Source organism: Eumetopias jubatus, unplaced genomic scaffold (assembly GCF_037043125.1).
Source record: "Eumetopias jubatus isolate StellerSeaLion01/CBP00866 unplaced genomic scaffold, mEumJub1_p1.0 scaffold_5, whole genome shotgun sequence".
Taxonomy (NCBI): domain Eukaryota; kingdom Metazoa; phylum Chordata; class Mammalia; order Carnivora; family Otariidae; genus Eumetopias; species Eumetopias jubatus.
The window spans coordinates 21,872,846-21,897,707 of record NW_028274811.1 but is presented as its reverse complement, the minus strand read 5'-3'; the positions used below and the strand labels follow the sequence as shown (position 1 = coordinate 21,897,707).

The following is a 24,862-nucleotide window of genomic DNA, read 5'->3' as shown; positions in this document are numbered from 1 at the left end:
AGTCAGGAATGGTATCACAGCAGTGGTTCTCAGAAGCGTGGCCCTGGAGCAGGAGGACTCAAAATATTAAAATATATTTTACAAGGTATGTGGTATCTTGCTTGAAGACTAGTTAGACAGTAACAACATTTCTGGCTCTAATCCTAAAAATGATACTCAAATGTAAACCTAGTTTCTGGTTTCTTAAATTTGGGAGCAGAATATTCAGTGACCACAAATATATTCTTATACCAGAAGCAAAGCCCAGAGCAGCAATTAAAACTAAAATGAAAAATACGGAGTCAAAAGTGTTCCTTAAACATAATGTAAAACTGAAAGTATACCAGGGCAAAGTCTCAAGCTGTTGTTCGAATTAAGTTTAGAATTCAACAAATATTTACAGGATTAGCTATGTACCCCTAAGTTCGTGAAGCATGTATGTAGGATGTTTCATAAGCGAATGGTCTGGGAAGTGACAGCCTCCACTTCAGTCATGTGCCTGTAACTCAGTCGCTGGGATGATACTGAGTAAGTAGCTGATCCTGTTTCAGTTACTGCACCTATAAAAAGATTCTACTCCAGTACCTAACCAGCACTACGCATTTCTCACTTGTTAGTTCCTTTTTCCTACTGCTTTAAATTCTTAGTATGTATTCATGACAAGGATAATTTCAAAAATTTCCTTTATGTGTGAGTTTTTAGACCTTGATATTGGTCTTGCTAATTTTGTTTCTCTTGCCTAAACTTTTTTCTCCTCCTCCAGTTGATTCTAAAACAAAGTATAAATTTAACAGGGCCTCTCCTGGGTCCCGAATTGGTATTTTTCTAGTGTACTGAAAACAATGTTGTTTTCCTTTGCGAACAAACAAACAAGACACTCAAATGAACATTTCACGGTCTTTTGTAAAGTACCCCCTTGCCTACCAAATCAAAACAAAAATCTCTGCCCTGAGATCACAGGCTCAGAATAGCAAATATAATAAACTTTTCTTTTTTTTTTTTAAAGAAGATATGTGTGGAAGTTAAGGGTAAATTAAAGCCCCCAGTCAAGACATCTCAGGAACACAGGCCCTAACTTCTTGCCCATCACCTCCATCTCCAGAGTATTCGCTACCCTAAATATCCTGAGTTCTCTGAACAGGAAGTTAGCAATTCTGGTATATTTGAATTGTTACCACTGCACTTGAAAGATGTGTTTTAAGTTGCTATTCTGTAAGAATTGTTGGCAGCCAGGAGCCCAGTGAGACAAATGAAAGTAATGTAGATCCTTCTAACAGAATATTAATATGACTTAGCATTTAAAAAATCACTTTACAACTTTGGGAAATAAAATGAGGTATTATTTATTTATGACATATTTACATACTTACAAAACTGTTCTTATCCAATATATCATCCTGCAGTTTCTTAAGAATGAACATCATATTCTGGGAGTAAAAACCCACGTTTCTTAATAATTTTTACATAACCCAACATCTTGTGGATCACAAAATACCCATCAATTTGGCTTCAGAGAACACAAATACCTGTTGAGAATTTTTTGTAGTCAAAGAACAAAGTAAATTCAACCACATAAAGTAATTAAGTTGACCCTGAGTGTATCACTAATTTGCATAATTTTTGAATACATGCATACCATACTTTCCTTAAACTTACCAGTATACTACCATTTGGTTTAAATTCAGTCATCTCGATTTTCTACCTCATTAATCCTTAAGATAAAAAGGAACAAAGAATGGGGAAGTAATTAAGAGACGAGGAGGAGAAAACTAGAACTGCCTGAAGCTTTCCAACTGTGGCACAGCCCTGGTCCAGGCTTATTAGCCGAAGGGTTTTGAATGGAGTCATCGGAGTTCCTTCTGTCACCTAAGGTTGACATTACATTTCTCTTGCTGCTCATTTTTCCTGGTGGCCTTCACACTGCTTAATTAAAACAAAAAAGTGTACCAGCAGAGAAAATTCACAGAGTGATTCCTGGAGCATTTCAGAGGAACAAAGTATCGCAGACCCAACCACAAGACAGTGCTGAAGAACCGTGTTAGAGACCGGTTTTCCTGCGAAGCTTGAGGGACCAAAAGAGCAAAGAGCCCCAAGTCTGACCGTCCCTCAGAAATGCTAGTGTCGGGAGGGAATGGAGCAGGAAGGGCAAAGAACCAGGGGCGGCTGGGTGACTGGTGAGGGGAAATGTGGCCTCGGACCAAGGGCTCGCATATATCTCAGGCCCACGCTCACCATGGGCCTGCCCGGCTCGAGCCGCCAGGGTGCGTACGAAGTGATGAGTGACTTTTCTTGCCCCTCATACGACAAAGAAATCTAAAGATGAAAAAATAAGCATGAGGTGGGGAAAACAGAGTGTGTGGAATCAGTCATGCTTGGATGACTTTCAACGGTAACTGGGGGCCAAAAGAAGTGTCAGAGGTCAAAAGTGGATCCTGGGTTTATCTTTTTCATGTGCCTTTCCCTAATCCTCCTCGCCCCCTCACACTGTTCCAAAGAGCAGAAGGTTCAGCGGATGAACAGGGCTGGGAAAATTACCTGGCTTCACCCAAGCTACAGAATAACTGAAGAATTTGAGGACTGTGGGAAAACTGTCCTCTAAGGGGATGTCCATTGTTTGTGATTCTGTGAAAACAGCCTTCAGAAACATAAACTATCTGAGACTTGGTAAAATAAAAAGAAAAACATTTTTTTTAGGATCTCTAAGATTCCCTATAACGGGAGGGAAAGTGACATATCTGCACCTGCATATTCCAAGTATGGGCATCCTTCATCCCTAATTGTGATTTGTCACCAGGCCAATGCCATGATAAAATCCTGTTAGAAAAGTGTAGCTTTTTTAAAATAAAGGATAAAAGCAAGTGGTACAGAAAGGCCTCTCTTTTTTATTAATCAGACGGAGAAAACATAAAGTCTTGCACAAATAGCAAGAAAAGAGGGGAGAAAAGCATTCTAGCCCTATTATGCCGCAGCAACTGGTTACATGTCTTTTCTCTCCTTACTTTTAATGACAAACAAGTCTTAATTTCACCAAGCAATCATACAGTGCTTGGAAATGAACATATAGTTGTGAAAATAATGCTTCTCATCCTTGGGTAAAAAAGCAAAAATCAAGTAAGTACCCAAAGTAATACAAAGCAAACATTACCTGTAGTGACAGTGTGGGGTAAGAGCTTCAATACCCTTTATAAGATTGTGCTACTTAATTTACAGCCAACGAACTGTATAGACGAGTAAATAAAAATTATATTACATTTGTGTAAGAAACTATCTTCAAAAAGTTATAGGAACTTGCATACATAGAGTCCAAAGTATAAGACAAACTATTTAAATTTTGATTTATATAAATCCAAAAATGCTAAAATATATTATTTGGGATTAGCGGGGGGAGAAGCTTTCACTAAATACAAACATGATGGACTAGATAAACCAGTTGAATATTAAAACAGTTTCACTGAAAATTTCCATAAAGAGTAAAGGCAGAATGGCACCAAGTTAGAAAAGCAGTGTTTAAGGCAAACTAAATATTAAGTAACCTTAACTAAAAGAAGAGGCATTCAATTCCATAAATAACAATTCCTCTGAAAAATTTCTCTACGACACTTGAGAATATATGAGTGGAGGCAGAAATAATGGCCGTTGTCAGAGTTCACTTGGAAATACTGAATAGTATTATATAAAAATAACCGAAATGCTTCTGATTTAAAATACCTTCAAATCATGGGCCACTTATTGTCATATAGCAAGGGAAAATAAAACATACTACTGCAATGCTTGAGTCTAAATCTGTGAAATGCCAAAGCTTACTTTAAAAAAAAACAAAACTTTTTTTTTTAGATTATGTGTGTATGTACATGATAACCAAAAAAACCAAAAAAACCCACATTATTTTGGCCCATGTAAAAAGTATGCATAGAAATGTGCGCCATCTCTCTGCAAGTAAGTGTCTGAGGGTCAGCTATTGAACACACAGCTCAATGTCAGACCTGAGATGACCTGCGCACACAAAAAGCATCAAAGACTGAGAAGACAGAAATCATGAAATAAACAATGACATGTTCTTAAACGAGTCGTATCTTCTTAAACAAAATAATCAAGTACATATCATTAAGTTAAATGTGTGAATTTGCACCTTACAAATTTGGTGTATCAAACTGTCCTATAAAAATATTTATATATTTTGTTTTCTAAGAACTGTGGTACGTGAAATGACACAATCACGGCAAGGATCTGCTTCTTTGCAGCTCCTGGAATGACACCGTGCCTTTCTAGGAAAGATCAAGTGCAGCCTACAGGCAAATTCTCAAGACTGCTGCATCCACTGGAGCTCTCCACCTGGGGATGGGACAAAGTCTTTACCGCCAAGTTCCAAGCGAAGTGGTGTCTGGGCCCTGGGTGAGTCTTCCGTCACACGGTCCTGGGGGGCAGGCGCTGTTTGTACATGCCAGCAATGGCTTTGGCCGCACTATAGATCATCTGCCGGCGAGACATGCCGGTGAATGTCAGGTGCCAGTCGGTCCGCGTCACGTTCACTAAGCTCTTTTCCAGGACTTCACCCACTGTCACCAGAAGGCCTGACCACCTCAGACTGTAGTCCTGGGGAGTGAGGCTTTGAGCCTGGGGAAAAATGAAACTGGGTATGATTTATAGTGCATTGAAAAAAATGACTGGAACTAGCTCTAAGTGACATCCCAACGTCTCTTTATTACTTTTAGTATAGATGATGACAAACCCCAAGAAACGAGCTATGCGGGCAGCTCTATGATGTGACAAGGCTACAGAAGAATCAGAACACTACTGCACACACCTCCTCCTCTGTTCAGTGTCCACAGTAAACTCATTTTGTTGTTCAGTGTCCTCTCAGTCTTCATCTGATGATGCCATCTGACAGTGCTCAGTGTCCAAGGGTTTAGGTTCCAGTCCGAGTCCCTGCTGCTTCAGGTTAAGAGGGAGAGGAGTGCTGAGAGAGCGCCCCTCCACCCCTAACCCTTCCCATCCTTTTCCACGGGCCCTCCCTCATCAGTGTGTTCTTCTGAGCCTTCCCATCATCTGAAATGTTCACTGACATCTTTTTTTTTTAATTTTATGATGTTATATTAGTCACCCTACATTACATCATTAGTTTTTGATGTAGGGTTCCACGATTCATTGTTTGCGTATAACACCCAGTGCTCCATGCAGTACGTGCCCTCCTTAATACCCATCACTGGGCTAACCCATCCCCCACCCCCTCCCCTCTAGAACCCTGTTTGTTTCTGAGTCCATCATCTCTCATGGTTCGTCTTTCCCTCCGATTTCCCCCCCTTCATTTTTCCCTTCCTTCTCCTAATGTCCTCCATGCCATTCCTTATGTTCCACAAATAAGTGAAACCATATGATAATTGACTTTCCCTGCTTGACTTATTTCACTTAGCATAATCTCCTCCAGTCCCATCCATGTGGATGTAAAAGCTGGGTATTCATCCTTTCTGATGGCTGAGTCATATTCCACTGTATATATGGACCACATCTTCTTTATCCATTCATCTGTTGAAGGGCATCTTGGCTCTTTCCACAGTTGGACTATTGTGGACATTGCTGCTATGAACATTGGGGTGCATATGGCCCTTCTTTTCACTACATCTGTGTCTTTGGGGTAAATACCCAGGAGGGCAATTGCTTGGTCATAGGGTAGCTCTATTTTTAATTTATGAGGAACCTCCACATTGTTTTCCAAAGTGGCTGTACCAACTTGCATTCCCACCAACAGTGTAAGGGGGTTCCCCTTTCTCCACAACCTCTCCAACATTTGTTGTTTCTTTCCTTGTCCATTTTTGCCATTCTAACTGTGTAAGGTGGTATCTCAATGTGGTTTTGATTTGAATTTCCCTGATGGCTAATGATGAGGAACATTTTTTCATGTGTCTGTTAGCCATTTGTATGCCTTCTTCAGAGAAATGTCTTTTTGTATATTCTGCCCAATTTTTGACTTTTTTTTTTTTAAAGATTTTATTTATTTCACAGAGAGAGACATAGCGAGAGCAGGAACACAAGCAGGGGGAGTGGGAGATGGAGAAGCAGGCTTCCCGCAGAGCAGGGAGCCTGATGTGGGACTCGATCCCAGGACCCTGGGATCATGACCTGAGCCAAAGGCAGACGCTTAACGACTGAGCCACCCAGGCGCCCCTTGATTATTTGTTTTTTGGGTGTTGAGTGTGAGAAGTTCTTTATAGATCTTGGATACCAGCCCTTTATCTATAGTGTCATTTGCAAATATCTTCTCCCATTCTGTGGGTTGCTTGTTTTGTTGACTGTTTCCTTTGCTGTGCAGAAGCTTTTTATCTTGATCAAGTCCCAAAAGTTCATTTCTGCTTTTGTCTCACTAGCTTTTGGAGATGTATCTTGAAAGAAGTTGCTGTGGGCAATGTCAAAGAGGTTACTGCCTATGTTCTCCTCTAGGATTTTGATGGACTCCTGTCTCACATTGAGGTCTTTCAACCATTTTGAGTTTATCTTTGTGTGTGGTGTTAGAGAATGGTCAAGTTTCATTCTTCTGCATGTGGCTGTCCAATTTTCCCAGCACCATTTATTGAAGAGACTGTCTTTTTCCCATTGCATGTTTTTTCCTGCTTTGTCGAAGATTATTTGACCAGAGAGTTGAGGGTCCATATCTGGGCTCTCTATTCTCTTCCATTGGTCTATATGTCTGTTTTTGTGCCAGTACCATGCTGTCTTGGTGATCACCGCTTTGTAATATAGCTTGAAATCGGGCAACGTGTTGCCCCCAGCTTTGTTTTTCTTTTTCAACACTTCCTTGGCGATTCGGGGTCTTTTCTGATTCCATACAAGTTTTAGGATTGTTTGTTCCAGCACTTTGAAAAATGTCATTGGAATTTTGATCGGCATGGCGTTGAAGGTATGGGTTGCTCTGGGTAGCACAGACATTTTAACAACGTTTATTCTTCCAATCCATGAGCATGGAATGTTTTTCCATCTTTTTGTGTCTTCAATTTCTTTCGTGAGTGTTCTGTAGTTCCTAGGGTATAGATCCTTTACCTCTTTGGTTAGGTTTATTCCGAGGTATCTTATGGTTTTTGGTGCTATTGTAAATGGAATCATTTCTCTAATTTCTCTTTCTACAGTTGCGTCGTTAGTGTGTAAGAAAGCAACTGATTTCTGTGCATTGATTTTGTATCTTGCCACATTACTGAATTGCTGTATGAGTTCTAGTAATTTGGGGTGGGGGAGTCTTCTGGGTTTTCCACATAAAGTATCATGTTGTCTGTGAAAAGAGAGTTTGACTTCTTTTTTGCCAATTTGAATACCCTTTATTTCTTTTTGTTGTCTGATTGCTGTTGCTAGGACTTCTAGTACTATGTTGAACAATAGTGGTGAGAGTGGGCATCCTTGACGTGTTCCTGATCTCATTGTTAATATTTGCTGTCGGTTTTTCATAGATGGATTTTATGAACTTAGGATGTTCCCTCTATCCCTATACTCTGAAGAGTTTTAATCAGGAAAGGATGTTGTATTTTGTCAAATGCTTTTTCTGCATCAAATGAGAGGACTCTTCTCCCTCCTCTTATTAATGTGTTCTATCACATTGATTGATTTGCGAATGTTGAACCACCCTCGCATCCCGGGGATAAATCCCACTTGGTCGTGGTGGATGATCCTTTTAATGTATTGTTGGATCCTATTAGCTAGGATTTTGTTGAGGATTTTGGGATCCATATTCATCAGGGATGTCAGTCAGAAATTCTCCTTTTTGATGGGGTCTTTGCCTGGTTTGGGGATTAAGGTAATGCTGGCCTCACAGAATGAGTTTGGAAGTTTTCCTTCTGTTTCAATTTTTTGAAACAGCTTCAGGAGAATAGGTATTATTTCTTCTTTGAATGTTTGGTAGAATTCCTCAGGGAATCCATCAGGCCCGGGACTCTTGTTTTTTTTGGGGGGAGGTTTTTGATCACTGCTTCAATCTCGTTACTGCTTATTGGCCTATTCAGGTTGTCAATTTCTTCCTGTTTCAGTCTTGGCAGCTTATAGGTTTCCAGGAAGGCCTCCATTTCATCCAGATTGCTCAGTTTATTGGCATATAGTTGTTGATGATAATTTCTAATAACTGTTTCTATTTCCTTGGTGTTAGTCGTGATCTCTCCCCTTTCATTCATAATTTTATTAATTTGGGTCCTTTCTCCTTTCTTTTGGATAAGTCTGGCCAGTGGTTTATCGGTCTTATTAATTCTTTCAAAGAACCAACTTCTAGTTTCATTGATCTGATCTACTGTTTTTCTGGTTTCCAATTCATTGATCTCTGCTCTAATTTTAATTATTTCTCTTCTAATGCGTGGCTTAGGCATTGTTGCCTGTTCTCTAGTTCTTTAAGGTGTAGAGTTAGTTGGTGAATTTGGGATTTTTCCATTTTTTTTGAGTGAGGCTTGGATGGCTATGTATTTCCCCCTTAGGACCGCCTTTGCAGTATCCCATAGGTTTTGGACCGATGTGGTTTCATTCTCATTGATTTCCATGAATTGTTTAAGTTCTTCTTTGATTTCCTGGTGGACCCATTCTTGAGCAGAGTGGTCTTTAGCTTCCAAGTGTTTGAATTTCTGCCAAATTTTTTCTTGTGATTGAGTTCCAGTTTTAAAGCACTGTGGTCTGAGAATATGCAGGGAATAATCTCAATCTTTTGGTATAGGTTGAGACCTGATTTGTGACCCAGTATGCCGTCTATTCTGGAGAAAGTTCCATGTGCGCTCGAGAAGAATGAATATTCTGTTGTTTTAGGGTGGAATGTTCTGTATATATCTATGAGGTCCATCTGGTCCAGTGTATCATTCAAAGCTCTTGTTTCCTTGTTGATTTTCTGCTTCGATGATCTGTCCATTGCTGAGAGTGGAGTATTGAGGTCTCCTACAATTAACGTATTGTTATAGATGGCTGCTCCCACGTTGGGGGCATAGATATTTACAATTGTTAGATCTTCTTGTTGGATAGACCCTTTAAGAATCATACAGTGTCCTTGTCTCTAATTACAGACTTTAGTTTAAAATCTAATTTGTCTGATATAAGAATTGCTACCCTAGCTTTCTTTTGAGGTCCGCTGGCATGGAAGATGGATCTCCATCCCTTCACTTTCAGTCTGGATGTATCTTTAGGTTCAAAATGAGTCTCTTGTAGGCAGCATATGGATGGGTCCTGTCTTTTTATCCAATCTGCAACCCCGTGCCATTTTATGGGAGCATTTAGGCCATTCACGTTGAGAGTGATTATTGAAAGACAGGAATTAATTGTCACCATGTTGCCTGTGAAGACGTTGTTTTTATAGACTGTCTCTAAATTTCTGTTGTATATCACTCTTGGGGTCTTTCTCCTTTTATACAACCCCCTTAATATTTCTTGCAGGGCCGGCTTAGTGGTCACATATTCTTTCAGTTTCTGCCAGTCGTGGAAGCTCTGCATCTCGCCATCCATTCTAAATCACAGCCTTGCTGGATAAAGTATTCTTGGCTGCATGTTCTTCTCATTTAGCACCCTGAATATGTCTTGCCAGGCCTTTCTGGCTTGCCAGGTCTCTGTGGATAGGTTTGACGTTATTCTGATGTTCCTCCCTCTGTAGGTAAATCTCTTCCGCCTAACTGCCCTTAAGATGGTTTCCTTGGTTCTAAGATTTGCAAGTTTTACTATTACATGCCGGGGTGTTGGCCTGTTTTCCTTGATCTTGGGAGGGGTCCTCTCTGCCTCGAGGACGCGAATGTTTGTTTCATTCCCCAGATTAGGGAAATTCTCAGCTACGATTTGCTCAAATACATCTTCTAGTCCTCTCTCTCTCTCTCTCCACTCCCTCCGGGATTCCAATTATTCTGACATTGGAACGCTTCATGGTGTCACTTATTTCTCTGATTCTATTTTCATGGATTCTGAGTTGTTTTTCCCTGGCCTCCTCTTTTTCCCTTTTTATCTATTATTGTCTTCCAGGTCGCTTATTCGTTCTTCTGCCTCACTTACCCTAGCTGTTAGATTATCTAGATTGGACTGGATCTCACTGATAGCATTTTTAAGTTCTGCCAATTCAGCTTTCATTTCTGCCCTTACAGACTCTATGTTGCTATTAATTGATTTCTCCATTCTAGCCATTGTCTTCACAATTGCTACCCTGAATTCCACCTCTGACATCTTGGTTAGATCTGCATCCGTTTGTAAATCTGCAGCGTAAGTCATAATCTCTGAGTCTTTTCTATTTTGGGGGTTCCTCCTCCTAATCATTCTGTTGATGGGTGGTTGAGGGAATGTATAGCGTCCCAATTATTGACCAGAACCCAAGCAAGATGCACCTGTTTTCTAGGGACCTTAGAGTTGCTGGCCTCTTGTTTTCCCAGCCTGTCTTCTGGGGGAGGGGCCTGCCACGCTGTTACTCAGGCAACCCTGTTTGGGCGGAGTTGCCCTGCCCCCCTGTGGTGGGGGATGGGCTCAGTGGGAATCAGTTTTGGGGGCTTTTGTTCTCTGGCAGCTTTGCCTGGCGGCTTTCCGCATCTCTTCCGTGAGTCAGAGCAGAAGAGACCGTTTCCAACCCTCTGCCTCAGGGCAGAGAGATCACAGTCTGTTCTTCAGTGAGCTCTCCAGGCCACACTGTCTCTTGTTTCTGTCCGTGCTGCTATAAACTGCAGCGTCCCGGGCTGTGCACCCCTCCACAGCGCTCCCAGTCCTGCCTCCAGGTCGGGGCACGTCTCTGCCCTTTGTGCTTCTAAAACCGCCAGCCGCTCCCAGTTCACATGCGCGACAACCCCCCCTCCCCCCGGCTCTGGGTTTCTGCCCTGGGGGCTGCCCTAAAGTCCTTGCCCCGCCGCTACAGGTCTGTAAGTCTGTGCCCCGTCCCCAGCGCGTGAGGCTGTCGCTCACCGGCGGTGTAGGATCCCCACGGCCAGGCACCCTCCCGCTGCCGTTTATCCGATGTCTGCCCACGGAATCACAGCTCCCTGCTCTGTACCTCAAAACCAACTGCCTGTGATACTCTGTAGAGATCCAGATCTTCTTACATCTCGGGCTGGTTTCGTGGGTGCTCAGAGTGGTCTGGAAGATATCCAGCTCAATTCCGGGGACCAGCTGAAATAGGGTCCCCTACTCCTCCATCCTTCCTCTCCCCCTTCATGGACATCTTTACCTATACACTGTCTACTTCATTAGGTGTCTGAGGTTCTAATGTTTGATCAGTTGATTTTTGTGTTGATTTTCCAGCACATATATATTCTAATCAGCTAACAGTTAACAGCATGGTAGCTATTTCTAGCAAACACATTTCAATTCTATTGAAATCCTTTTTTCTCCTTTAATATGTTCATGTTTGAACTGCGTAAATTGGTGAGCTATTGCTTGAACCATCAGGCCGTTTCTGGGATAAACCAATCTTGGCCAGGCTGTTCTGTTCGTGATATTGTGATTTACAATTAAAAATACATACAACTGACCCTTGAACAATGTAGAGGTTAGGGAGAGTGACCACCTGGTGTAGTTGAAAATCCACACTATAACTTCTGACTCCCCCAAAACTTAATTACTAATAGCCTGCTGCTGACCAAAAGCCTTAGCGATAAGTCAATTAACACCCCCTTCGTATATGTATTATATACCATATTCTTAAAGTCAGCGAAGCTACAGAAAAAATGTTAGGAAAATCAAAGAGAGAAACTCAACTCCGTGACAGGAAGAGAGGCTGCAAGTTGATTAAATAACCAATGATGAATGACTGAATCGATCATGACTATACAATGAAGCCTCCAAAAAAACCCCAAAAGGATGGAGTTGGGAGAGGTTCTGGGTTGGTGAACATGTGGAGGTTCAGGCAGAGTGGCAGGCTAGGACAGACACGGAAGTTCTGCACCCTTTCCTGGGACCCTGCCCTCCGCATCTCTTCCATCTGGCTGTTCCCAAGTTCTAGCTTTTCATAATAAGCAACCTAGGGAGTAGAGAGCCTTCCTGAGGAGGAGGGGGTTGTCAGAACCAGTCTGTAGAACCAGTTTATCACCTGGACTTGTCACTGGCATCTGCGATGGGGAGGGGGCAGTCTTGTAGGACGGAGTCCTTATTCTGTGGGATTGGATACTATCTCCAGGTGTAGAGTCAGAATTGAGATGAAATGTCTGACGCCAGCTGGTATCCTAAAATTCCTTGGTGGTGTGGAAAAACCCCTCCCATACATAGGAATTGGGTCCGAAACCTCAATAGTTGGTGTCAGAAGAGGTATTTGGCTAGACCAGCCCTGGCTCATTGAAAGGTGTAGCTTAGGAAGAGCAGGGAGGAAAGGATGAGGGCTGAAGAACCTTTGGTTGCTGGGTGGTCACTGCTGGAATGGAGCAGCATCGGGGCTGCACTCTGTCACTAAAGGTAAAGTTAACAATGGAAATCAGAGATGGAGCCATCTCTTGGAAAGTTGGTTTACTGAATACATAAAGAAATGCACACTATTAAGAAAAAGGCAAAACAGTCCAACACTTGGTTGTTGTTATCTACCATAGCTAAAGTAAAAGTAAAAGACAATGCTGGTATGCTAGCAGGGACTAATTTTCTGGGCCATTGCCCCATGTGGAGCTTAACTGAGGAGTATGGCAAAAATCCGAGTGTGCCTGGCGACCTCTACTGGGGCTTGGGAGTAGAATATTTCCATCTGGGGGGCATTTACTAGTAGACATTATTAAAACTACCCCTTTCACTGAAGGACATAAAATGATTTTGAGATGTGAAATACCCATAATGTCTAGGATGCTGTTGGAGAAACATCCTAACAGGGATGGCAGTGGTTTATGTAGAGGGTCATGATGCCTAGGGAGACAATCATGAACAAGGCACCTCTTTTTCCTCTAGGACTCACTTTGAGGCCATGGGAAAAGCTGTAAGAACCAACTGCCATGTAGACAGTGCCCTGTGAACAACTCTCAACAACGCAGAGCTAGCTGCTCGGTTTGTGGACAGCAATTCCAAGGTGAGCGGACAACAGTGTATCTGGAAGGCCACCACCCTGATGGAGAAAGGTTAAAAATAATCAGCTCTGCATGCTGAAATGCACCCTATTTTCTCAGCAGTGACAGAGAAAATGCCCCATGTTTCGGTTTTTACTGACTCAGAGACAGCGGCCAATGGTGTGGCCACACGGTGAGGCAGGAAGGTGTAATGGGAACATAACGTATTTAAACGATGCCCCTATGGGGCACAGGCCTCTGGAAATCACTCTGAGAATGTGAGGGTACAGGGAAGTAGGAGACGGTCCCACTGGCACTTCCGGGGTTGGAAGGGGAGCAGGACGGACAGGCCAATATCCCTGCCTGAGGTGGCCACCTGGCGCCACAATAAAAGAACCCAAATAGAAGGTGATATTGTACCAATTTGGATGGCTGAGCATCCTCTCTTCAGAGCAAGGAATACACCTGACAGCTCATTCTACTCTGACAGAGAATGGAACCGGGCAGTTGAAAGCCTGGTGGTCTAAAGTGGGGCCGAGAAAGGCATGAAGCTGCTGGCTTACATGACTTCAGGAGCGTGACACACAGCATGAGTGGGATGAAAAGGAGTGTCCCCACTGGACACACCCCTGTTTTCCTGTGGATCTGGGGCAGGGGGTGGTCAAGGATGATGGTAATGACTGTGCAATTCTGGCAAAGGGAGGAGGCCGCTGATGAAGTGACTTTTTTTCCTTCCCCAGATCACGTCAAACTTTTCATTCCCATGTGATGTTGCAAATCCAGATGTGGGAAACGGATGATTCCTAAAGCAAGAAACGGTAAGTCTGTTTTTAACCTTTATGTTACACTTCCTAAGGGCCTGAGGGGCAGGATGTGCCTCTCTCTCTGGCAGAACTGGGGCCACAGCGCAGGTGGCGACACGGCCTGTGGCGGAGCTGGCTCACTACAGGCGTGCGTCCTTCCATTGCACCTTGCTTGAGTGGGCTTTGCAGAGACTGCATTTTTTACAGAGACCTGTGTCAACAGAGTTGCTACACACCTTTCCAACAGCATTTGTTCACTTCTGGTCATATCCAGGTTATTCTCAGAATATTTCAAACTTTTTCCTTATTACAGTGATCTGTGATTGGTAATTACAACTTGCTGAAAGCTCAGATGATGGTTAGAATTTTTAGCAATAACATTTTTTAATTAAAATGTGAACTTTTTAAAATATGCTATTTCAGATTTAACAGACTATAGTATAGTGTAAACATAACATATATGCACTGAGAAACCGAAAAACACACTTCATTGTGATACTGGCCTGATCTCCGCGGTTGGACCCAAACCTGCAGAGTCTGAGCTGTGCCTGCAGTTCGGCCAGAAGTGGACTGAGTGCGGAGGCACTTGCAGTCTAGACTAGTAGTGCTGCCTCCGGCAAGACCAACATAGACTAAAAGTAACGTGCGTCCAACAGGTAGAAAGTTTGGGTATAGACTGAAAACAGGATAACCTGTAGCTGTGGGTAAAGGATTGAATTAATGGGTTATATAATGAGGGAAACGGAATGTTACGCTAACACCTCAAAAGAGACTCAGGATAAGAGATGACACAGTCTCTTCGCTCAATTACTCCACCTGTGTACAAGGGTGAAGCCATATCACTGATCCCACTCCTGTTTTAGGAACCTGACAAAATAGAACAGAAGGCTGCAAACCTGAGTGGCCTTTCCCTGGGACACATTCTGACAGGATGTGATGACAGTCTGGATAATTATCAATTACTGACTTAACGTGCAAGTTATCTTTTGACCTTTGTGATTATTTTGCTATAAGGAATCTGAAGACCAGGCCTGGTGTGTAATGCTATGGTTTATAATAAGGAATACATATTTGATCCTGGACCCCAGTTTGTGGCACAGTACTCCTAACAACCTTGTAATTTTTTAAGCAGGAAGACAAAGGTGTCTTTTGTTAGAGATGACATCCTTAAGGATGAGTGCCAAGGAAGGCCACCATGTGATTAGAGGGCTAGAACTTTCTGTCTCATTCTCCCCAACAAGTCAGGGAGGGGTGTGCAAGAGAGGGTCTGGAGGTTGACCCAGTCAACAAATGCCACTGATTCAATCATGCCTATGTAACAAAGTCTCCATAAATCCCCAAAAGGATGGGGGATGGGTTTGGGAGAGCGTCTGAGTTAATGAACATGACAGATTTGCGAATAACGAAGAGGTCAGAGGGCATGGAAGCTCTGTCTCCCCTCCCCATACCTTGCCCTTTGCATCTCTTCCAATTGGCTATTATGAGCTGCTCTAGCAAATTAATTGAACCCAAGGAGAGAGGGTCATGAGAACTTCTGGTTTATAGCCAAACAGCTAACAACCTGAACTTATGATGTCTGAAGTGGGTGGCAGGGGAGACAGTCTTATACCTGTAGGATCGGATGCTATCTGTAGGTTAGGGTTAGAGATCCTACAGGTGTAAGACCGTTGAAATGCAGGACACCCAGCCAGTGTTGGAAAATTGCTTGGTGGCATTGGGGGGGGGCAACCCCCCATATTATAATTGGTTCTAGAACGCTTTGTAATGTTCTTGTAATACAATTTATAATTTTATCTATTAATTGTAGTATTAATTTTGACATTTAGGTCTGAAGTGACAGTATATTGTAATTTTTGGGGGGGGTAGTTTAGGCTAGTCTCATAAAATAAAATGGAAAACTTTGTCACTATTTTCAGAATGGAAGTAACTGACAGTATTTGCTGTCTCTGAAGTCAAAAAGTCAGTTTCATGTGGTTCATTCAACCTAATATTTGAATCAACTATGGCAATTTTTATTTTCCTAGAAAATCAGCCACTTCATCTAATTTCTTGATTTAACAGTCTGTATAGTATTCACTGAAAATCACCTTCATATTGGGATGAGTTTAATGTTACCATCTATAAATTTCTCTGAACTTTTGAAAGGAAATTAAGTAAGTAAAAGGTTCAGTAAAATTTAAAAATTCTTTGGCCTCATGAAAACTGTAAAGCCCTAAGAGAGCCACTGGTTGCTTTCAGGGATTCTATAAACATAAAAGCCAAATTTATACTTGAGAACATTCATGCATTTTCTTGGGAGAGAATCCAATAGCTTTTATCAGATTCTCAAATGCCTAAGACCCAAATCACTTTAAGAGACAGTTTTGAAATGACATTTAAGAACAAATGTGATGAAAATTTTATGAAATGGAAGGAAAACGTCAACAAAATGCCCTTTTACATGGAGTACTAAGTCTCCCACGTAAACCAATATTTACATTCTATTTTGTTCAAGAAAGGACGAAAGGTAAGGAACCAATCATTATACATCATGCTTCCATTCTTCTAAAATCTATGTGACAGGTAAACTAAGAGTTATGCTTTCAACAAACCTAAAGACACGTGCTTTTCACGTAAGGTTTCTAAACAGGTTTCCACTTGTTAACAAAAGACGAACAAATAGACAAAGACAAAAGATACGGAAGTAATGGGGGAACCAAAATGGTAGATAATGAAAAGTAAACAGACCACTAGCAGAAGACGTAAATCGTTTTTCTGCTCTTACAGTAGTGAACAGAATCATAAAAACAAGAGGAAAATAGTGATTAAGCCTGTCACATATTACCTTTTCAAAGACAGCTGGAAAAGAAAAGGAGGAAGGTAACAACATGAAAGAAATTGGAAACTGAAAAGCAAAGAGAAAAGGCTAAAAGTGAAAAGAAGCCACAAAATCAAGAATACGTAAGGCCTATCTCACACAAACTTGTATTCTGAAAACAGTATTTCAAGTTTCTCTGGAGTATGATGTAAAAGGAGAAAACGAACCTGCTGTACAAATTCCAAAGGCACGGGTGTGGCCTGTGTAAAGGTCTCTAGGTGAATGCCATGGACGGGGTCCTCCACTATCAAACAGCCAATGTCAAACCACCTGCAACAGAATGATGAGGACTGAGTTGTTTACGTGCCAAATAAAGGTTACGGTGACCAAACAACAACTAGTATCATTCAGATAAAACATTGGAGTTCAAAAAGGAAGTGTTTTTTCTAATCAGTTTTCAAGAGGATAATTCATAAAAAGTATATATAAAATGACCTGCTGGCTTAATTCCAAGAGGAGGGAGGACAACAAAGAAAAAGCACCTGAAACTTATCCACGTAAAGTTTTTCTCGCTGAGACTAAGGGAGGATGGAAAGAGGAGGATTCAAAAAAGCAACAGACAGTCACTCATCTGAATATGCAAATACTTGATCATGGGTAACTTTTTAAAAATGTCACTTGCTAAAATACAGGAAATTTTATTTTACCATCTCTATGGTTACTATGTAGCCCACTTGCAAAGTTACTAGCAAGTTAAATAAGCTCATTCAGAGGAAATAACAAATCTTTATTCCTGATAATCTGTCTTTGAAAACACTTCATGAAATCAAGAAAACTTTCTTCCATTTAAAGTTACTCACAAATTATAAAAATACATTTTATAATTGCCTTAAGTCATCTGTAACGCCACCAGCATTTTAGATAACCAGAATTATGCAACCACCAGATGCCATGAAATCATGAGTTTGGATAACAAGAGGATATATAGAGCAAAAAAGTTCAGTCTATTTTTAAAAATATGTAGATCTAATGAAATGTGATAAAATACGAAATGAATTAGGTAACTTCTATTTACATATTCAAAGAAAGAGCAAAGTAAAATATAGAATAACAGTTTTGCTGAGAATTAAAGTAAATGTCTGTAGTATTCCTATCCTAAAACTTGGTTTCAAATAAACAACATTAAATAAGGACATGAATTTTATTTGGCATACTAATCAGTCAGATGCAGATAGTAGAGAACAATCGTGGTGATTAAGCTGTCAGGCATGGACTTCCTGAAAAGCAGACTCACGGAAGGTAAAAGTTCCTTCTGTGATGCTGGTGAATACACATTAGAAGAACTCTAAGGTCCTCCTTGTTATCTGAAATTGTCGTGCTCTTGGCCATATGAACTGGAATATCCCACTTAGTAGCTACAACTGCAACCACGGTCATGCCCAAGAAAACCTCTACCATTTCTCTCACTAATGCTGCTGGCTGGGGAAACACTGGGCTCGGCTCTCCTCTCCTCGTTACTGTCCTTCAACTCCACAGGCACGCCCCACCCCACCCCACATTCATGGACAGTCACTAAGGCTCTGTCTCCCTCCCTTTCCCTCTCCAAGCAGCTGCTGAAAGAACTCTTGACGGATCCTACAGGGGTCACTTTGACTAAAAAAGGGCTTAAGAAGAATTGTGGTTCCAAGATGCTTGGATTTCATTTACCAGCAAAAATCTCATTAACAGAACGTGGGAACTGCCACTCTGTTTTACAAAAGATAGACCATCTACCACCATCGGTCAATTCTCAGGAAAAAAAGGACATTTTAACACACCATGCACACAACCTAAGATTTTTTCAACTTGGTGGGTTAACCTGAGAATAAGGATAGTCCATGCTTACACAGGCTTTTGTCCAGGTAAGGTACACGTCATGTTAGTTTTTCTCATATAGCAGGATCTGAGGCAGAATTCAAAGACAGGCAGGTCTGTCCTAGCTCTATTCTTTGTTAGGGCTAAACCCATTTTGGGATCTCTTCTTTTGAATGTCTGGCTCTTCCTGGATTAGTTTCTTCTCCGTAGTAAGCATGTTTTTGACTTTATCTTCTGTGCACTTATTTCCCACAGGACCATGGCAGACAGAAGAGCCAAAGCAGGAACGATCAAGAGGTATGGATTCTGGCTTTGCTCTCCATTCACATGGCCTCACTCTTGCTCCTCTGTACCTTCCCGTCACAGCCCTTCCATTCTCTCCTCTTTAATCCGCACTAGACACCAGGCATTTCCTAATACTAGAGTTTACCCCTGAACAATGTGTAGGTTTAGGGTTGCTGTGACCCCCTGGTGCAGTTAAAAATCTAACTTTTGACTCTCCAAAAACTTCTAACAGCCTACTTTTAACCAGAATTCTTACTGATAACAGTCTATTAATACATATTTTGTATGTAACATATATAATATACCGTATTCTTACAATAAAGTGAGCTAGAGAAAAGAAAACCACAGGAAGAAAAATACATTTTTAGTACTGAACTGTACCAGAAAAACCCAGGTGAGTGGATCTGTGCAGTTCAAATCCATAATTTTCAAGAGTCAACTGTTTTTTACTATCCCTAATCTTCCTAATATGCTACTGTATTTGTCAGAAGGCATTTGGTAGGAAAAATACCACATACCACATCTAGGTATGATGGGACAGTTGATGGCAGACCAATGCTCCCCCAATGAAAACCTGGATGAGGTACACAGTTCCTGCACCTAATGGTGTCAAAGAGCCAACTGGGGCAGGAGGACAAAATGGAGTAACACTGGGGATGGGGAAAAGCTTTCGGAGTGAGGTGAAGACCTTCAGCTGGACCTGAGTGCCACCCAGCCTGAACTCAGCAACTAGACGAGAAGTGAAGGAAACCTACCACTAACACCTCCCTAAAGGTAGGGAAATGGTTAGAATTTTCTCTGGGGTTGGAGGTGCTCAGGAGCACCATGATGTACGTTCCCTTTCCACTCTGACAATACAGACAGGAGCAGAGTCAGGCATTCTAGCCGGCCGGCTACTTAGTGATCCCTGTGCCCCCAGTGCGCACACACCAGCTCAAGTCAGCCTGCCATGGCAGCCCCAGCACTGGGCACAGCGGGACATGCCAAGGCTCATTTATACACATCGACGGCACAGGGAACATCCCTACGAAAGGTCACCCTTTCAAGACTGAGAGAGGTAAGTGTTTTACCTAAATCACAAAGTCAAAAGGAGGAGACAGGAATATGCTTAAATGAAACAGAGATTCAGTCTACTGGATAAAGTGCATAAATTCAGAAAATATAAAAAAGAGCCAATCAGAGTTAAATACAATGAGTGAAATGACAAATACACTGGAGGGAAGCCCCAGCAGAGGAGAGGACATGGCAGAGCAGTGATCTGGAAGACAGGGTATCATAAAGCAGCCAAGCCGAAGAGCAAAAAGAAAACCAAATGAAGATAGGTCACATGGTCTCTGGGACAACCTTAACCATACTATACATATACTCGCATTATAGGGGTCCCAGAAAAGAGAGAGAAAGGAGCTAAAAATTTCCCTAACCCACGGAAGCAAACAGAGATCCAGGTCCGAGAATCACAACCCAAAGAAAGATGAACCCAAGGAAGCAAACAGAGATCCAGGTCCAAGAATCACAACCCAAAGTAAGATGAACCCAAGGAGGTCCACACCAGGAAACATAAACAGAATATCAAAAATTAAAGAGGATCTTAAAGCCATCAAGAGGGAAGCACCTAGTTATAGACAATACAAGGGAAACCCCATAAAGCTACCAGCAGATTTCTTAACACAAATTTTGCAGAACAGAAGGGACTGGAATGATCTAGTCAAAGTAGAAAGAGGAAAAAACCTACAATCAGGAATACTCTACCTGATGAAGAGGTAAGTAATTGATCACCGCTAAACCGACCTTTTAAGAAATGTTAAAAAGACTTTTCTAAGAAAAGAAAAGGCCATGCCTAGAGATGAAAACTAGAAAAGGAAAAAATTTCACAGGTAAAAGCAAACACACAGTAAAGGAAGTAGATCAATCACTTACACAGCTATTATGAACATTAAAAGGCAAAAGTAGTAAAATCAGGGGGGCGGAGCAAGATGGCGGAGGAGTAGGAGACCTGGATTTCGTCTGGTCTCAGGAATTCAGCTGGATAGGGATCAAACCATTCTGAACACCTACGAACTCAACAGGAGATCAAAGAGGAGAGTACCAACAACTCTCTGAACAGAGAAGCGACCACTTACTGGAAGGTAGGACGTGCGGAGAAGTGAATCCGAGGCGATATTCGGGAGGAGAGACGGCGGGGGAGGGGCCTCCGCCGGCCACTTCTGGCAAGTGTTAGAGCCACGGAGCACAAATTCAGACCTTTTAAGAAGTTGGCTCGGCTGAAGGACGTCGCTGCAGTGGCTAAGCAGGGGGTGGAACCCTCGCGGGACAGTGTGGTCTCAGGACCCTCGGGGTCACAGAAAGACCGGGGGTGCCTGAGTGCGGCAGAGCTCCCAGGTATCAGAACGGGGAAGCCGGCTGCAGAGACGGAGCCGAGGCGCAGGCTCTCAGCTCGGGGTTGCCATAAACTGTGATCCGTGGCCCAGTCGGACCACTGCTCCTCCAGCAGGGACCCAACAAGCGGCAGAGCTGGGGACACTCCCCTTCCTTCCTGGGGAGGAGCGGCGCGGGAACGCACCGCAGGGATCTGCTGGGTTTGGAGACTCCACACGGGGTCGGGTGCCAGAGATAGCAACGCTCGGTCATAGGCCGGGTGAGCACGGAGTGCGGCCGGAGACCGGGGAAACGGGAGTGACTGCTTTTCTCTGGGGGCACACTGAGGAGCGGGGCCCCGAGTTCTCGGCTCCTCCGGGTGGAGATTGGGAGGCCACCATTTTCACTCTGGTCCTCCAAGGCTGTACCGAGAGCTTGCAGGGAACAAAAGCTCCTGAGAGCAAACCCAAGCAGCTTGCTTAGCCCGGACCGACAAGGGCGGGGCAATTCCGCCTCCAGCAAAGACATTTGGGAACCACAGCAACAGGCCCCTCCCCCAGAAGATCAGCACGAACAGCCAGCAAGCCAAGACCAAGTTCACCGATCAAGGAGAACGGGAGAACTCCAGCGCTAGGGGAATACTGCACATAGAATTCATGGCTTTTTTTTACCATGATTCATTAGTTCATCAAAGTTAATTTTTGTTAACTGCTTTTTTTAATTTTTCTTTTTCCCTTTTTCAACCAACATCTTATCAATCCCTTTTTTAAAAAAAAATTTATTTTTAATTTTTAGAGTCATATTTTATCCCTTCATGGTAGTTACCCTTATTTTTGGCATATATATAAGTTGTTCTCTCTTTAAAATTGAGATACAGTTTCTTCTAACAGATCAAAATATACCCTAAATCACTAGTGTATGGCTTTGTTCTAGTCTCCTGCCTGATCACATTCTCTCCCTTTTTCTTTTTTTTTCTTAAATCTTTTTTTCAACTTCTTATCAAGTCCTTTTATAAAATCTTTTATAATTTTCATCTTTACAGTCATCTTCCATCCCTTCATTGTATCAACCCTTATTTTGTACATATATGTCTTTCTTCCTTTAAAATTTTACGAGGCACTTTTTTCTAACAGACCAAAATACGCCCAAAATCTACTGTGGCACTGATCTATGCACTAGCCTGATCATATTTGATCATATTCTGCTTTTTTTGTATTGTTCTGTTTTTGTTTTTATCTTTTTTTTTTTTCCTCTTTCTTTTTTCTTTCTTTCCCTTTCTTTTCCCCTGGTTTCAGGTCTTTTCTGATTTGTATACAGTATATTTGCTGGGGATGTTGTAAACCTGTTAGCATTTTGTTCTCTCATTCATCTATTCTCCTCTGGACAAAATGACAAGACGAAAAAAATCACCTCAGCAAAAAGAACAAGAAGTAGTACCGTCAGCCAGGGACCTACTCAATACGGACAATAGTACGATGTCGGACCTAGAGTTCAGAATCATGACTTTAAAGATACTAGCTGGGCTTGAAAAAAGCGTGGAAGTTATTAGAGAAACCCTTTCTGGAGAAATAAAAGAACTAAAATCTAACCAAGTCGAAATCAAAAAGGCTACTGATGAGGTGCAATCAAAAATGGGGGCACTAAATGCTAGGATAAATGAGGCAGAAGAGAGAATCAGTGATATAGAAGACCAAATGATGGAAAATAAAGAGGCTGAGAAAAAGAAACAACTACAGGATCACGAGGGCAGAATTCGAGAGATAAGTGATACGATAAGACGAAACAACATTAGAATAATTGGGATCCCAGAAGAAGAAGAGAGAGTGAGGGGGGCAGAAGGTATATTGGAGCAAATAATAGCAGAGAACTTCCCTAATGTGAGGAAGGAAACAGGCAAAAAAATCCAGGAGGCACAGAGAACCCCTCTCAAAATCAATAATAATAGGTCAACACCCCGACATCTAATAGTAAAACTTACGAGTCTCAGAGACAAAGAGAAAATCCTGAAAGCAGCTAGGGAGAAGAGATATGTAACCTACAATGGTAGAAACATTAGATTGGCAAGAGACCTATCCACAGAGACCTGGCAGGCCAGAAAGGACTGGCAAGATATCTTCAGAGCACTAAACAAGAAAAATATGCAGCCAAGAATACTATATCCAGCTAGGCTGTGATTGAAAATAGAAGGAGAGATAAAAAGCTTCCAGAACAAACAAAAACTAAAGGAATTTGCAAACACGAAACCTGCCCTCCAAGAAATATTGAAAGGGGTCCTCTAAGCAAAGAGAGAGCCTAAAAGCAGCAAAGATCAGAAAGGAACACAGACAACATACAGTTAACAGTCACCTTACAGGCAATAAAATGGCACTAAATTCATACCTTTCAATAGTTACCCTGAATGTAAATGGGCTAAATGCCCCAATCAAAAGACACAGGCTATCAGATTGGATTAAAAAACAAGACCCATCCATATGCTGTCTGCAAGAGACTCATTTTAGACCCAAAGACACCCCCAGATTGAAAGTGAAGGGGTGGAAAACCATTTACCATGCTAATGGACACCAAAAGAAAGCTGGGGTGGCAATCCTTATATCAGACAAACTAGATTTTAAAACAAAGACTGTAATAAGAGATGAGGAAAGGGCGCCTGGGTGGCTCAGATGGTTAAGCGTCTGCCTTCGGCTCAGGTCATGATCCCAGGGTCCTGGGATCGAGTCCCGCATCGGGCTCCCTGCTCAGCGGGGAGCCTGCTTCTCCCTCTGCTTCTCTCTCTCTCTCTCTCTCTCTCTGTCTCTCATGAATAAATAAATAAAAATCTTAAAAAAAAATAAAGATTTAAAAGAAAAAAAAAGAGATGAGGAAGGACACTATATCCTACTTAAAGGGTCTATCCAACAAGAAGATCTAACAATTGTAAATATCTATGCCCCGAACATGGGAGCAGCCAATTATATAAGGCAATTAATAACAAAAGCAAAGAAACACATTGACAACAATACAATAATAGTGGGGGACTTTAACACCCCCCTCACTGAAATGGACAGATCATCTAAGCAAAAGATCAACAAGGAAATAAAGACTTTAAATGACACACTGGACCAAATGGACTTCACAGACATATTCAGAACATTCCATCCCAAAGCAATGGAATACACATTCTTCTCTAGTGCCCATGGAACATTCTCCAGAATTGATCACATCCTAGGTCACAAATCAGGCCTCAACCGTTACCAAAAGATTGGGATCATTCCCTGCATATTTTCAGACCACAATGCTTTGAAACTAGAACTCAATCACAAGAGGAAAGTCAGAAAGAACTCAAATACATGGAGGTTAAAGAGCATCCTACTAAAGAATGAATGGGTCAACCAGGAAATTAAAGAAGAATTAAAAAATTCATGGAAACCAATGAAAATGGAAACACAACTGTTCAAAATCTTTGGGATACAGCAAAGGCAGTCCTGAGAGGAAAGTATATAGCAATACAAGCCCTTCTCAAGAAACAAGAAAGGTCTCAAATACACAACCTAACCCTACACCTAAAGGAGCTGGAGAAAGAACAGCAAATAAAGCCTAAACCCAGCAGGAGAAGAGAAATAATAAAGATCAGAGCAGAAATCAATGAACTAGAAACCAAAAGAACAGTAGAACAGATCCACGAAACTAGGAGCTGGTTCTTTGAAAGAATTAACAAGATGGATAAACCCCTGGCCACACTGATCAAAAAGAAAAGAGAAATGACCCAAATCAACAAAATCATGAAAGAGGAGAGATCACAACCAACACCAAAGAAATACAAACAATTATAAGAACATATTATGAGCAACTCTATGCCAGCAAATTAGATAACCTGGAAGAAA

General features: G+C 41.9%; 1 protein-coding gene across 2 annotated transcripts in view; it reads right to left on the bottom strand.

The window, feature by feature from the left end:
• Window positions 1-1,306: 1,306 nt before the first annotated feature.
• The window catches only part of PRRC1 (proline rich coiled-coil 1), a 54,313-nt gene continuing 30,757 nt past the window's right edge, over window positions 1,307-24,862 (bottom strand). Inside the window, exons 8-9 of one of the 2 annotated variants that reach the window (XM_028103654.1) lie at window positions 16,736-16,838; window positions 1,307-4,593 (exon numbers count right to left, since the gene is read on the bottom strand). In XM_028103654.1, coding sequence (XP_027959455.1) covers window positions 4,384-4,593; window positions 16,736-16,838 — 313 coding nt within the window. In that variant the 3' untranslated portion in view covers window positions 1,307-4,383. Of the gene's footprint in view, window positions 4,594-12,145; window positions 13,712-16,735; window positions 16,839-24,862 lie in introns of those variants that run through there. The other variant, XM_028103655.2, reaches the window with a different exon arrangement.